The 14,624-nt window shown below is 45.1% G+C and overlaps 1 protein-coding gene across 1 annotated transcript in view; it reads right to left on the reverse strand.

Moving 5' to 3' along the window:
• Positions 1-12,848, reverse strand: part of LOC122459436 (protein eyes shut homolog) — a 196,089-nt gene extending 183,241 nt beyond the window's left edge. Inside the window, exon 1 of the mRNA XM_043511471.1 lies at positions 12,686-12,848. Within this exon, the coding sequence (XP_043367406.1) occupies positions 12,686-12,848 (163 nt within the window). The remainder of the gene's footprint in view (positions 1-12,685) is intronic.
• Between the last annotated feature and the right edge of the window lie 1,776 nt (positions 12,849-14,624).

Raw genomic sequence — 14,624 nt, forward strand, 5'->3', positions numbered from 1 at the left:
CTTAGTTCTTAGCTGGAACATAATATACTTTGTTGGCACATTTGCAAATAGAGAGTGCCATGGCTGGAGTTGGCCAGATAGCTATGTCTACACTACCGTGGTAAGTTGACCTATGCTATGCAACTCCAACTATGTGAATAATGTAGCTGGAGTCGACGTACCTTAGGTTGAGTTACCGTGGGGTCTACATCGTGGGGGGTCGACAGGATAAAATCACCCGTCGACTTAGCTTACTCTTCTCATCGGGGGGGGGGGGAGAGTACAGGGGTTGACTGAAGAGTGATCTGCAGTCGATTTGTTAGGTGTTTACTAGACCCGTTAAATTGACCGCTGGTGGATCGATCTCAGAGCGTCGATCCCTCATGTAGTGTAGATCTGCCACAGTCTTAGCAGGCTCTAGAAAAGCCTCATTCCCAGGGAGGGTCACACGTGCAGAAGCTGAAATATGTAAAATGTCCAAGGGCTTATGATGAGAATCCTGGACCTCTTCTAGAGTTATTTGAAGAGTATGCATGATGCACTTCATCAACTCTTGAAATTGAGTTAAGTTATCAGCCATGGAAGGTGATGGAGGCACTACAGCTTCATTCAGTGATTATGAGGATATTTGTTGAGGTGTTCTCTCCTTGTTAGCCTTTGCCAACTGTTTCTCAAAGGTCTCTTCTGTTGGCTCTGGTTAGTGAATGAAGGCTTGGGAGAACAGGACTGTGTGCTTGGAGGCTAATGTACATGGGGGTTCTTGGAGCCTGGATCAGAAGCTGGTCTAGGGCTTGCTCCATCATCAAAAGCTTGAACTTTATTTCCCTGATTTTATAAGATCTGCTCTTAAATGAGGAGCAGTTCTTACACTTGGCTTTCAAGAATATTTAGCCTATTTCTCTAAATCAACATTGTTAAGTTAATTTGACCCAATTCCCGAGATTCATGCAATAAATGGATTCTAGAGCTTGTCATGTAATGAAGTTTCACCATGAAATTTCTTGTTACTTACAAGAAAATTAACAAGAAAATTGTAATACTCCTTTTCTACCTTTGAAAATACTTTAAACTCTTTGTCAGATGAACTACAGAGAATAGTATGGGTTGAATTTCAAGGACAGCAAAATCAGTTTTTCAGGCTCAGAAAGAACTGCATGGCCACACAGTATGCAGAAAATGGGCAGGCATTTTATCAAATTTTACTCAAAAGACATCAGCTAGGTTAGTTTTTTTTCCTTCTTGGTTCAAAAAGGAATCTTCACAACTTAATCTAGCTTCCTAGAGAGAAAGGCCTGGATGTACAAAAGGAGTTGGGTGTTGTGATGTGGGTTGTAAATTGTAGGTGCCTGGAAAATCACTGTGATTCACAAAGCCTGAGTTAGGTGCCTAAGCATCTATACAATGAAGGAGGAGAGATAAGAGCCTTAACTGTTCGTCCCAAAAAAAAAAGCATGCTAGGCAGGGAGCTGCCTAAGCTAGCCAATGGGAGATGCTGATGACAGGGGTGTGTGCTAAGCCCTTTTCCTTTCACATAGATAGCCTATGCCATTTTTGCAAGAAGCCAGAAGGGAGTAGGAGGACCTTTTTCATAACTTTTAGCTTGGTGGTTAAGGTACTCATCTAGAATGTGATTAAAGTCCTCCTTCCACCTGAGGCAAGAAGAGAATTGAACCGGAATCTGCCACCTCCCGAGTGAGTTCCCTAAACACTGGGCTATGGGACATTCTGATGTAGGGTTCCCCCAATCTCTCCTGTTAAAGTTGTTGCACTCTGGATTAAATAATGAAAGTCATTCGAGACTTTACCTTAACCACCAGGCTCTACAGTCACACCCATAACAAACTATCCTGCTGTAGGCAGCAGGCAGAGAAATTTATTATTTACAGACCATTCCTTTGGGAAAAAGGGCCCATTTCCCTTCATTATAGCTGTAAAAAGTCCATATCCCGATGGTTAGAGATCTCATTGGAGAGGTGGAAATCCCGTTCAAATCCCTTCTCTCCCTATAGGGGCGGAATTGAACTGGGTGTCTTCCACATTCTAGGTGAGTTACCTAACCGTTGGGCTAAAAGTTATGAGGGAAGTTCTCCTCCAGCCATTTTGTGTGAATGCAACTGTAGGGCCCAATCTAGAAGCTGTGCTCAGAGGTTTCTACTGGATTGGGCCCCTCAAGTGAGTTAGATGGCCAAATGCTTATTTTTCCTTGGTTCATGAATTGCTCTGGGACTTAAGTATGAGATCAGAGTCAGGGTGCCTAAAGGCAGACAGCAACGCACATGGTCTAAACCACAAATGAAGCATCTACAGAGTTTGAAGGCAGCTGAAAGGAAGTTTTATGTATTTCAGAGGAGCCTAAAATGAAGACTTAGGCATCCAGGTTATACTGCTTAAAATTTCAGGAGATCATCTTTGAAAAATTGGGTTTCTTGAGGATTTTGATAATTATGGTGTTCTTGGGGCCTGAAATCTGAGGATAAGTTTTTCTCTCTTGAAATTTGTTAATTGAGTTTGATTTTTCAGTCTTAATTAATTGATTAATATTAATGGATCCCATCTGCTGCTCCAATACATGGAGACAACAACGGTAAGAATAATTGCTGTGAGAATAGCTTGAGACATTGGAAACATGCTTGGTTGTGGGAGAAATTAACTTGCAACTTGTATTCAGCACTATGAAAACTAAGCTCATGTATGTTTACATTTTTGTGAGATCTTATGCAGAGATCTAAAATAAATTTGTTAATCAATCACTACTACTGTTGCTGCTGAAACAATCACCCAAATTACTAATATAATCATTTTATGAGATATTTTCCAGCACTGATGTCTCTTCTTAATTACTGCCAAACCCAGTTTGTAGCATTTGGATCATGTGAATAGGAGGCAATCTAAAGGCTTGATTTGTTAACCTTTCCAAGCCCTTTATGAACCTTTGTGTTTAAAATTCATGGAGGTTTCATCCTCAGAATGGTTGTTTACGTACACTGTTTCCAAGCTTAAATTTAATTTACTATTTTCTAAAAGTGAGTAATTTCAATACAGATTTACAGTGCACAAAAAGAGAGCTGGTGATTCTCAAAAAATGCAAAATCATGTGATGCTACTAAAAACAGTAGAATGTTTATTTAACAATAACCCTGAATCACTCTTTTACCTCAACACCTTTCAACACAAAGAATGGGGTCTCCTAGAAACACCACTGGAATAACCATCACTTAGGGAAAAGAAGCAAGAATTTTGGGTTCCATCAAAGTGATTTGAGCTGTCATAGCACAAGTTTTAGTTATAAATATCCAGTGCTGGATGTGTTTTATCCTGTTTATAACCAGGTACTTTGCTCAAAAAAGTGTTGAATTTGCACAACACCATTATTTTGCAGTAGGATATATATATATATATCCAAGTGTAATTTGAAAGTGAGAAAAGCATCAAGAAATTTACTGTACTGTGATGCATTATTTAGCTTTGTACTGAGAACCAAATTTACTTGGTGTAAATCTGAAGGCAGGACAAAGTTGTTGAGGTTACTCTGAATTTACATTGCACAACAATTGGCACAACAGAATCTGGCCCAGAATCTATTAAAATACCCAAAAGCAGCTTGATACCTTATAAAATATTAATTGATTTTGCATGCAGAATTTTTGCAGCATATAAAATACTGCGAAACAGTACTACAAAGGGAAGGACCCATAGGACCACATACAATTATTTTGTTTCTTTTTTACTCTTGGGAAATGACGTTATCATAGGCCTAGAAAAGCAGAGATTTCCCAGGAGTTACATATTTATATCTTACTTGCTAATTTAATTCTTAAATCCTATTTATTCTTCAGTTCCTCTTCTTAAACTAAAACTGTTCTCTAAGACTTACATTAAAAATTGTGAAATACTTAGAATTTAATAATTTTGCTCTCACTTATACCAATGTACTATACTTGCACTGAAGTTAGTGTCCCTACATGTTGTCTAGACCCTAGTGATATTTATACTCATGTGTTTGTGTTTTGTCCTATGTCACCATAATATTTCCCTATCATTAAAAACAACTATCAGAGAAATCTGCTGAGTATTTCATTTCTATATAATTATCTATTTAGAATTATAGAACTTTCCAACTGAAAGGAACCTTGAGGGGTCAGCTAGTCATGTCACGACTAAGTATTATCTAGACCATCTCTGACCAGTGTTTGTCTAACCTGCTCTTCAAAATTTCCAATGATGGAGATTCCACAACTTCCCTAGGCAATTTACTTCAGTGCTTAACTACCCTGACAGGATGTTTTTCCTACTGTCCAACCTAAACTGTCCTGGCTGCAATTTAAGCTCATTGCTTCTTATCCTATCCTTAGAAGTTAAGGAGAACAATTTTTCTTCATCCTCCTGGTAATAACCTTTTATGTATTTGAAAACTGTTATCATGTCCTCTCTCAGTCTTCCTTCTCCACACTAAACAAACCCAGTTTTTTCAATCTTCCTGCATAGTTCATGTTTTCTAGACCTTTAATAATTTTTGTTGCTCTTCTCTAGACTTTCTCCAATTTGTCCACATCTTTCCTGAAATATGGCACCCTAGAACTGGACCCAATACTCCAGTTGAGGACTAATTAGCAGGGAACAGAGTGGAAGAGTTTCTTCTCATGTCTTGCTTACAACATCCTGGTAATACATCCCAGGATGATGTTTGCTTTTTTTGTGCGACAGTATCAAGACCCTTACTAAAGTCAAGATGTACCAGATCTACTACTTCCCCCCATCCACAAGGCTTATTACCATGTCAAAGACCCAAAAAACAATTACGTTTGTTAGACATGATTTGTTCTTGACAAATCCATGCTGATTGTTATTTATCACCTTTTTATCTTCTAGGTCAGTGGCTCTCAACCTTTCCAGATTACTGTACCCCTTTCAGGAGTTTGATTTGTCTTTTGTACCCCCAAGTTTCACCTAATTGAAAAACTGTTTGCTTACAAAATCAGACATAAAAATACAAAAGTGTCAAAAGCACACTATTACTGAAAAATGTCTTACTTTCTTATTTTTACCATATAATTATAAAATAAAATAATTGGAATATAAATATTGTACTTATATTAAGTATATAGTATACAGAGCAATAGAAACAAGTTATTGTCTGTATGAATTTTAATTTGTACTGACTTCATTAGTGCTTTGTATGTAGCCTGTTGTAAAACTAGGCAAATATCTAGATGAGTTGATGAACCCCCTGGAAGACCTATATGTGCCCAGAGGTACATGTACCCCTGGTTCAGAACCACTGTTCTAGGTGTTTGCAAAATGATTGCTTAATTATTTGTTCCATCATCTTTCCAGATACTGAAGTTAAGCTGGCGGGTCTGTAATTCTCTGGGTGTCCTTATTTCCTTTTTTTATAGATTAGCATTACATTTGCTCTTTTTCAGTCCTCTGGAATCTCTCCCATCTTCCATGACTTTTTGAAGATAATTGTTAGTGGCTCAGATATCGCCTCCGTCAGCAACTTCAGTATTCTAGGATGTATTTCATCAGGCCCTGGTGACTTGAAGACAGCTAACTTGTCTAAGTAATTTTTAGTTTGTTTTTCCCATATTTTAGCCTCTGATTTTACCTCATTTTCACTGGCATTCACTATGATGGATGTCCAATCACTAGTAACCTTTTCAGTGAAAACTAAAACAAAAAAAGTCATTTAGCACTTCTGCCATTTCCACACTTTCTGTTATTGTTTCACTTGCACCCCATTGAGTAACGGGTTCACCTTGTCCTTCATCTTCCTCTTGCTTCTAATGCATTTGTAAAATGTTTTGTTACCCTTCGTGTCTCTAGCTAGTTTAATCACATTTTGTGCATTGGCCTTTCTAATTGTGTCCCTATATAAGTGAGTTATTTGTTTTCATCCTTTTTAATTTGACCTAGTTTCCATTTTGTGTAGGACTCTTTTTTGAGTTTCCGATCATTGAATATCTCCTGGTTAAGCCAGGGTGGTCTTGCCATACTTCCTATCTTTCCTATGCAGTGGGATTCAAATAAATTTATTTTAAATAAAGATTTAAAATAAAGTAAAATAAAATAAAATAAAATAAATATAAGTCTGCCTTGTAACATCCTGATTTTACTTTGAGTCTGTCTTGAATCTGATTCTACTCAATATTTTAATTAATGACATGGAATGTGGAGTAGGCAGCATACTTATAAAGTCTGTGGATGACACCAGTGTGGAAGGGGTTGCAAGCACTTTGGAAGACAGGATTAGAATTCAAAATGATCTTGATGAATTAGAGAATTGGTCTGAAATCATTAAGATGAAATTCAATAAAGCCAAGTGCACAGTACTCCATTTAGGACAGAAAAATTGAATGCACAAATACAAAATGGGAAATAACTGACTAGGCAGCAATACTAAAGAAAAAGATCTGGGGGCTATCCAGGATCATAAATTGAATAGAAATAAACAGTGTAATTCAGTTGTAAAAAAGGAAAATGTGATTCTGGGGGTATTAACAGGACTGTGCTATGTAAGTGTGATGGGGTTAATGAGAGCCTGAGAGGCCAATTAGTTGTCCTGTTGAACTCTGTAACCCTGGAAGGGGTGGACTAAATGGTGATGTTGCTGAAGGGCCATGTTACTAGAAGAAAGGCTATTGCAGAGTAAGCAGCAGCAGGGGAACAGGAAAACGGACCTGATACAGTGAGAGCTTCATTCCCTGACAATGATGCAAGGAGGCATGCTAGTGTAACCCACACACCACCAGGGTGTGGTATTCTGTCCCATCTAGTGGCACTGAGACCACTTAGAGAGAAAGAGATTGAGTCTGCTCTACAGCCTTAGCTAATAGCCAGTTGGTTTTTAGCTCATGTGGTAGAGACTCATGTGCTAAGCTCCAGGGGCCCTACGTTTGATCCCGCCTGCCGATGCCCAGGGTCTGTGGGTGTTACACTAGCAGTGAATGAGACCCCATTACAGAAAGACATGGGAGGTAATTGTTTCACTTGGCACTGGAGAGGCCTCAGCTGGCATACCTTGTCCAGATTTGGGCACCACACTTTAACAAAGATGTGGACAAATTGTAGAGTCCAGAAGTGAGAAACAAAAATGATAAGAATTTTAAAAAACATGACCTATAAGGAAAGGTTGAAAGAACTGAGCAAACTTAGCCTAGAAAAGAGAAGACTGAAGGGCACATAATAACACTTTCCAAATATGTAAAAGCATGTTATAAAGAGGATGGTAGGATCGATTGTTCTCCATGTCCTCCAAGGATAGGATAGGACAAGAAGTAATGGGGTTAATTTGTAGAAAGGGAGATTTAGATTAGATATTAAGAAACTCTTTGTAACTATAAGGATAGTTAAAAGCACTGGAACAGGTTACATAGGTAGGTTGTGGCATACCCATCATTGTAGGTTTTCATGAATAGGTTAGAGAAACGTCTGTGAGAGATGCTCTAGGTATACTTATTCCTGCCTCAAAATTTGGGGCTAGACTAGATGACTTTCTCAGGTCCTTTCCAGTCCTAAATTTCTACTATTTTATATTATATGGGAGAATAAGCCCTGGTCTACACTAGGCATTGAGGTTGAATTTGGCAGCGTTAAATCGATTTAACCCTGCACCCGTCCACATGACGAAGCCCTTTTTTCGACTTAAAGGGCTCTTAAAATCAATTTCCTTACTCCACCCCCAACAAGGGGATTAGTGCTGAAATCGGTTTTGCTGGGTCGAATTTGGGGTATTGTGGATGCAATTAGACAGTATTGGCCTCCGGGAGCTACCCTAGAGTGCTCCACTGTGATCGCTCTGGACAGCACTCTCAACTCAGACGCACTGACCAGGTAGACAGGAAAAGGCCCGCAAACTTTTGAATTTCAATTTCCTGTTTGGCCAGTGTGGCAAGCTGCAGGTGACCATGCAGAGCTCATCAGCAGAGGTGACCATGATGGAGTCCCAGAATCGCAAAAGAGCTCCAGCATTGACTGAACGGCAGGTACGGGATCTGATCGCTGTATGGGGAGAGGAATCCGTGCTACCAGAACTAGGTTTTCAAAATGCCAAAACATTTGTGAAAATCTCCCAGGGCATGAAGGACAGAGGCCATAACAGGGACCCGAAGGAGTGCCGCGTGTAACTTAAGGAGCTGAGGCAAGCCTACCAGAGAGGAGAACGGCCGCTCCGGGTCACAGCCCCAAACATGCCACTTCTATGATGAGCTGCATGCCATTTTAGGGGGTTCAGCCTTCACTAACCTAGCCATGTTGTTTGACTCCTTCAGTGGAGATGGAGGCAACACGGAAGCAGGTTTTGGGGATGAGGAAGACTATGATGATGAGGTTGTAGATAGCTCACAGCAAACAAGCGGAGAAACCAGTTTTCCTAACAGCCAGGAACTGTTTCCCACCCTGGACCTGGAGCCAGTACCCCCCGAACCCACCCAAGGCTGCCTCCCGGACCTGCCAGGTGGAAAAGGGACCTCTGGTGAGTGTACCTTTAAAAATACTATACAAGGTTTAAAAGCCAGCATGTATAATGATTCATTTGCCCTGGCATTCATGGTTCTCCTGGATATTATTCCAGGATATTATTCCAGCCTTATTCCATCCACCATGGTAGGACACTTTACCACTCCAGGCCAGTAGCACGTACTCGGGAATCATTGTAGAACAAAGTATTGCAGTGTATGTTTGCTGGCATTCAAACAACATCCGTTCTTTATCTCTCTGTGTTATCCTCAGGAGAGTGATATCATTCATGGTCACCTGGTTGAAATAGGGTGCTTTTCTTAAGGGGACATTCAGAGGTGCCCATTCCTGCTGGGCTGTTTCCCTGTGGTTGAACAGAAATGTTCCTCGCTGTTAGCCACGCGGTGGGGGGAAGCAAAATGTGACCTTGTAATGAAAGCACATGTATGTACATATGTATGTATGTACGTATGTAATGTTAACAGCAAAGTTTACCATGAAAGAGTGTACCCATTGTTCTATAATATGTCTTTTAAAATACCACTGTCCCTTCTTTTTTCCTCCACGAGCTGCATGTGTTTCAAGGATCACAGGATCTTCTCCCTCCCAGAGGCTAGCGAAGATTAGAAGGTGAAAAAACGCACTCGCGATGAAATGTTCTCTGAGCTCATGCTGTCCTCCCTGTCCACACTGACAGAGCACAGACGAATGTGTGGAGGCAGACAATGTCAGAGTGCAGGAAAGGACTGGGAGGAGAGGTGGTGGGCTGAAGAGAGTAAGTGGCGGGCTGAAGAGAGGGCTGAAGCTGAAAGGTGGTGGCAGCGTGATGAGAGGAGGCAGGATTCAATGCTGAGGCTGCTGGAGGATCAAACTAATATGCTCCAGCATATGGTTGAGCTGCAGGAAAGGCAGCAGGAGCACAGATCGCCGCTACAGTCCGTGTGTAACCAACCGCCCTCCTCCCCAAGTTCCATAGCTTCCTCACCCAGACACCCAAGAACGTGGTGGGGGGCCTCTGGCCATCCAGCCACTCCACCGCAGAGGATTGCCCAAGTAACAGAAGGCTGGCATTCAATAAGTTTTAAAGTTTTAAACTTTCAAAGTGCTGTGTGGCCTTGTCCTTCCCTCCTCCACCACCCCTCCTGGACTACCTGGGTAATTATCCCCCTGTTTGTGTGATGAATTAATAAAGAATGCATCAATGTGAAGCAACAATGACTTTATTGCCTCTGTAATCGATGATCGAAGGGAGGTGGGGAGGGTGGTTAGCTTACAGGGAAGTAGAGTGAACCAAGGGGCGGGGGGTTTCATCAAGGAGAAACAAACAGAACTTTCACACCGTAATCTTGCCAGTCATGAAACTGGTTTTCAAAGCTTCTCCGATGCGCACCGCACCCTCCTGTGCTCTTCTAACCACCCTGGTGTCTGGCTGTGCGTAACCAGCAGCCAGGCGATTTGCCTCAACCTCCCACCTCGCCATAAACATGTCCCCCTTACTCTCACAGATATTGTGAAACTCACAGCAAGCAGTAATAACAGTGGGAATATTGGTTTCGCTGAGGTCTAACTGAGTCAGTAAACTGCGCCAGCGTGCTTTTAAACATCCAAATGCACATTTTACCACCATTCTGCACTTGTTCAGCCTGTAGTTGAACAGCTCCTGACTGCTCTCCAGGCTGCCTATGTATGGCTTCATGAGCCATGGCATTAAGGGGTAGGCTGGGTCCCCAAGGATAACTGTAGGCATTTCAACATCCCCAATGGTTATTTTCTGCTCTGGAAAGAAAGTCCCTTCCTGCAGCTTTTGAAACAGACCAGAGTTCCTGATGATGCGAGCGTCATGTACCTTTCCCGGCCATCCCATGTTGATGTTGGTGAAACGTCCCTTGTGATCCACCAGTGCTTGCAGCAGTATTGAAAAGTACCCCTTGCGGTTTATGTACTTGCTGGCTTGGTGCTCCGGTGCCAAGATAGGGATATGGGTTCCATCTATGGCCCCACCACAGTTAGGGAATTCCATTGCAGCAAAGTCATCCACTATGACCTGCACATTTCCCAGGGTCACTACCCTTGATATCAGCAGATCTTTGATTGCATTGGTGTTCTGGGCCAAGGTGCTCGAAGCTCCACAGGCCTGGCAGGAGTACTCTGAGAAAAACAAGGCTTACACACAGCTGTGAGTTATTGGCTTTACTGAAGGTTAGTGACCCACCCGCAATGGGGACTCCAAGCGTTGCAGTCACGGAGGCGGGGAATCCAGCACACCGGAGCTCTGCCTGGGATGGAGTCCAACGGAGGGGCAGACAGTCAGCGTTAATAAGCATTACACAAAAACAGCTCATGAATATAGAATTAGGTACTTCTCAAAGGGGGGCTTTCCGCTACCTGGCGAAGGGTCATGCAAAGCACCTGTGTCCTTCAAGAACTATCTCTATCCAACAATAACGAAGCAGCTATCTATGTCCCACAGTAACCTCTCAGCTCGAGAAAGCGGAAGTTCCCTGGCTAGGCCATAACAAAGTTTTCCGCAGTCCCTTACACTCCTTCCTGCACTTTCTCGAGCAATGCTAAGGACCATGAGGATGCAGTGCGGAGGGAAAACCGCACACAGCACTGGGAAACTAGGCCACGACTGCAAAGGCAGCAAAAATATACGCCAAGAAGATGGAACGAATACATAGACGCGTCTACATTGTATTGGGCGGGACCCAGCATACAAATCCGTATATGTAATAGTCTTATCAATTGTCTTCAGTAAGGAATAGTGCTAAACGAGCGTCAGGTCTGTGCAGACGCCAATGAAACAGGTCTCCATCACGACACCCATGCATACGTATGCGGTAAGCAAAATGACGTCGCATTAACAGCACTTTGGGCTAACACCAACCAGGCATTAGCTCCTGTAGCGGTGATTCTCATAAGGAGTGCCGCGACAAACGGGAGAGCGAGACCATGGGGGGATAGACTTCCCCTTCCGGAAGTATGTATGCCCATCCTTCCCCAGTGATGAGGACTATGGCGACCTGCGATTCCCGGTGCGGTACCATCCACCACTCATTAGCCAATACATGCCACTCGGGGCGCTGGTTTCTAGACCTACGGGAGGTAAAGGAAACAGATTAAACAGGGCCTCCCCTCACTTCCATTGCATCGGCCGCCGCATTCCAGTGGGCCTCGGAGGTTTTAGCCTTTGTGTGGGCGTCTACATGTTGCACGGCCAGAGGGGCTCGTCGGGCATAGCGCAGGAGTTGCTGCCAGAGCGCCGCTCCCCACAGGGGCTGGCCTGTGAGTTCCCAACCCTTCGCCTCCCAAGCAGTTATCCAGGTCCGGAGGCCCTTGTATAATACCCAGCTGTCCTACCTATCCTATCTATAGCTGTCCTATCTATCAACGTCAACACGTGTTGGACTCCTCCCCTCGGCCAGCGAATTGCTAGGGGTACATAGGGGCTTCGGTCTCCCGCCTCCCTCTTGTGTGTGGCCGCCATGACCCACAGAACAGAGGACTTGCCATGCCTTCAATATGGGCGCGGCAGTTTCCACTCAGCTGGCGGAGCAGAGGGCTCCACTGGCTTGGTTCGCTCCACACTCTTCTCCCCTTTTCCTCCGGCACAAAGTTTGGTAGGGGGCAGCTGCATCCATCGCTTATATAAGTCCGCCATTGGCTTTCCATTGATTTCCTGTGAGAGACACCAGCCTGCAAGAGATCTAGCCACAAGGTCTTCCAGGGCACCCACAACTCCCCTTTCTCCTGTCCCCCCGCCTTGCTGCCCCTTCGCAGCCCATATGGCTCTTGGCCTAGCACCCGCCAAGGCGGCCTCCAACTGAATAAGGGTGGCTGCCAAGTCTCCCACGCGCCCATTCTCTGCCATGACGACTGTGAGGAGGGAAAGTTTTAACTCATCAGGGGCCAGGTGTAACACTTTGGCTTTAATCGATTTTGTCACCGGTACATCGTCCGGCCCCATCTCCCCGCCCGTGGAGACAGCCCAGGCCATTGCCAATTGATGGAGGGCTTGCACCCCTTCCGGAACAGTCTTCCAGGGGCACACCCGTGCTTCCAATTCCCCCACTGAGGGGTAGGCCGCTTCCATTGCAGCTGCCAGCCAGCGGTACAACGAGGGGCTTTCGATTTTTTGTCCCCCGGCCTGTGGCCGCGGCGGATTTTCCAATTGTGCACGTACCTGAGAGTCTTGCGATAGGACCCCCCAACTGTTGAAATTCATAAGAAAGCAACAAAACTGTGTTACCTTCATTGTCCCACATCCTCACAAGCCACTGCAGGACGCTCTCTCCGGGCTCCTGTCGGAACATCTTCACAATTTCCTTCAATTCACTCATTTTAAACGTGCGGACGAATTCTGGTTGTAGGGCGCCTCCTTGCACTCGCAACTCCTGGACCGGGCGCACCATAGCCACGGCAGGGGACTCCTCTTCCCCCTCGTCCGAGGATGAGGAGTCCCAAATGTTCCCATCCCAAGTCTCGGGGTCCCGGGGGGGGCGGCGGTCACCGCACGCACCTGGGCGGTGGTCACTGGCTGCCGCCCGTGCCTGAGGCGCCTTTTATTCACTACCCGGGCAACCAACACTTTGCAGCGTTGTGTCAGCTCCTGGGCGCGCTCCGCCTGGGAGGTGACAACTTCTTGAGCCATGGCACGGGCCTCCGCCTGTGCTGTGCATCCTGAATCTTCCCTTCCAGTGCTCGCTGTAAATGGAGCACCTCCTCGTTGTGGTCCTGGACGGCAGTCAGCAGGAGCCACCCTAGCTCCCCCATCACCCGCCTCTCCGCCCCAGAGCGCCGGTTCGCTCGTAACCATTGTAACCCCTCTACCAGCTACAAGGGAGTAACCCCCGCAGCCTGTTGAAAGTCTGTCCAATCCGCAAGGGCAGCCCACCCGGCCATAATCCACGCTACCGGCCCCCAGCGCTCCGTCGGGGGCCATCCTGGTATGCACTTTAGGGACAGCGACAGCTTCCCCAACCTTCGGCCAAAGCGGCATCACTTCTCAGGGTACCCTGCTCACTGCGCCAAAAGTTCTGGGCCAAGGTGCTCGAAGCACCACAGGCCTGGCAGGAGTACTCTGAGAAAAACAAGGCTTACACACAGCTGTGAGTTATTGGCTTTACTGAAGGTTAGTGACCCACCCGCAACGGGGACTCCAAGCATTGCAGTCACGGAGCCGGGGAATCCAGCACACCGGAGCTCTGCCTGGGACGGAGTCCAACGGAGGGGCAGACAGTCAGCGTTAATAAGCATTACACAAAAACAGCTCATGAATATAGAATTAGGTACTTCTCAAAGGGGGGCTTTCCGCTACCTGGCGAAGGGCCATGCAAAGCAGCTGTGTCCTTCAAAAACCTCTCTTTATCCCACAATAATGAAGCAGCTATCTATGTCCCACAGTAACCTCTCGTCTCGAGAAAGTGGAATTTCCTTGGCTAGGCTGTAACAAAGTCTTCCACAGTCCCTTACAATTGGCTACTTGCATCACAGTGCCCTTACGCATGCAAAAGTTTCGCAGCCACTGGGAATCATCCCAGACCTGCAACACTATGCGGTCCCACCAGTCTGTGCTTGTTTCCCGAGCCCAGAATCGGCGTTCCACCGCATGAGCCTGCCCCATTAGCACCATGATGCCCACATTGCCAGGGCACGTGCTTTGAGAGAAGTCTGTGTCCATGTCCTCATCACTCTCGTAACTGCGCTGACGTCGCCTTCTTGCCCGGTTTTGCTTTGCCAGGTTCTGGGGCTGCATATATTGCTGGATAATGAGTGTGGTGTTTAATGTGCTCCTAATTGCCAAAGTGATCTGAGCGGACTCCATGCTTGCTGTGGTATGGCGTCTGCACAGAAAAAAGGTGCGGAACGATTGTCTGCTGTTGCCCTGATGGAGGGAGGGGCGACTGATGGCATGGCTTACAGGGTTGGCTTACAGGGAATTAAAATCAACAAAGTGGGTGGCTTTGCGAGAAACTGAATGGCCGCCTCAAGGATAGAACTCAAAACCTCAAGGATAGAACTCAAAACTGGGTTTAGCAGGCCGTTGATTTCACAGAGGGAGGGAGGGAGGGAGGAGAAAATGAATACAAAACAAATCTGGTCTATTTCTTGTTTGGAGCCACTTCATATATCTTTATACATCTTGCTGGCAGCAGACTGTGCAGTACGACTGCTAGACATCGTCACCT

This window comes from Dermochelys coriacea, chromosome 3, assembly GCF_009764565.3.
Source record: "Dermochelys coriacea isolate rDerCor1 chromosome 3, rDerCor1.pri.v4, whole genome shotgun sequence".
NCBI lineage: Eukaryota > Metazoa > Chordata > Testudines > Dermochelyidae > Dermochelys > Dermochelys coriacea.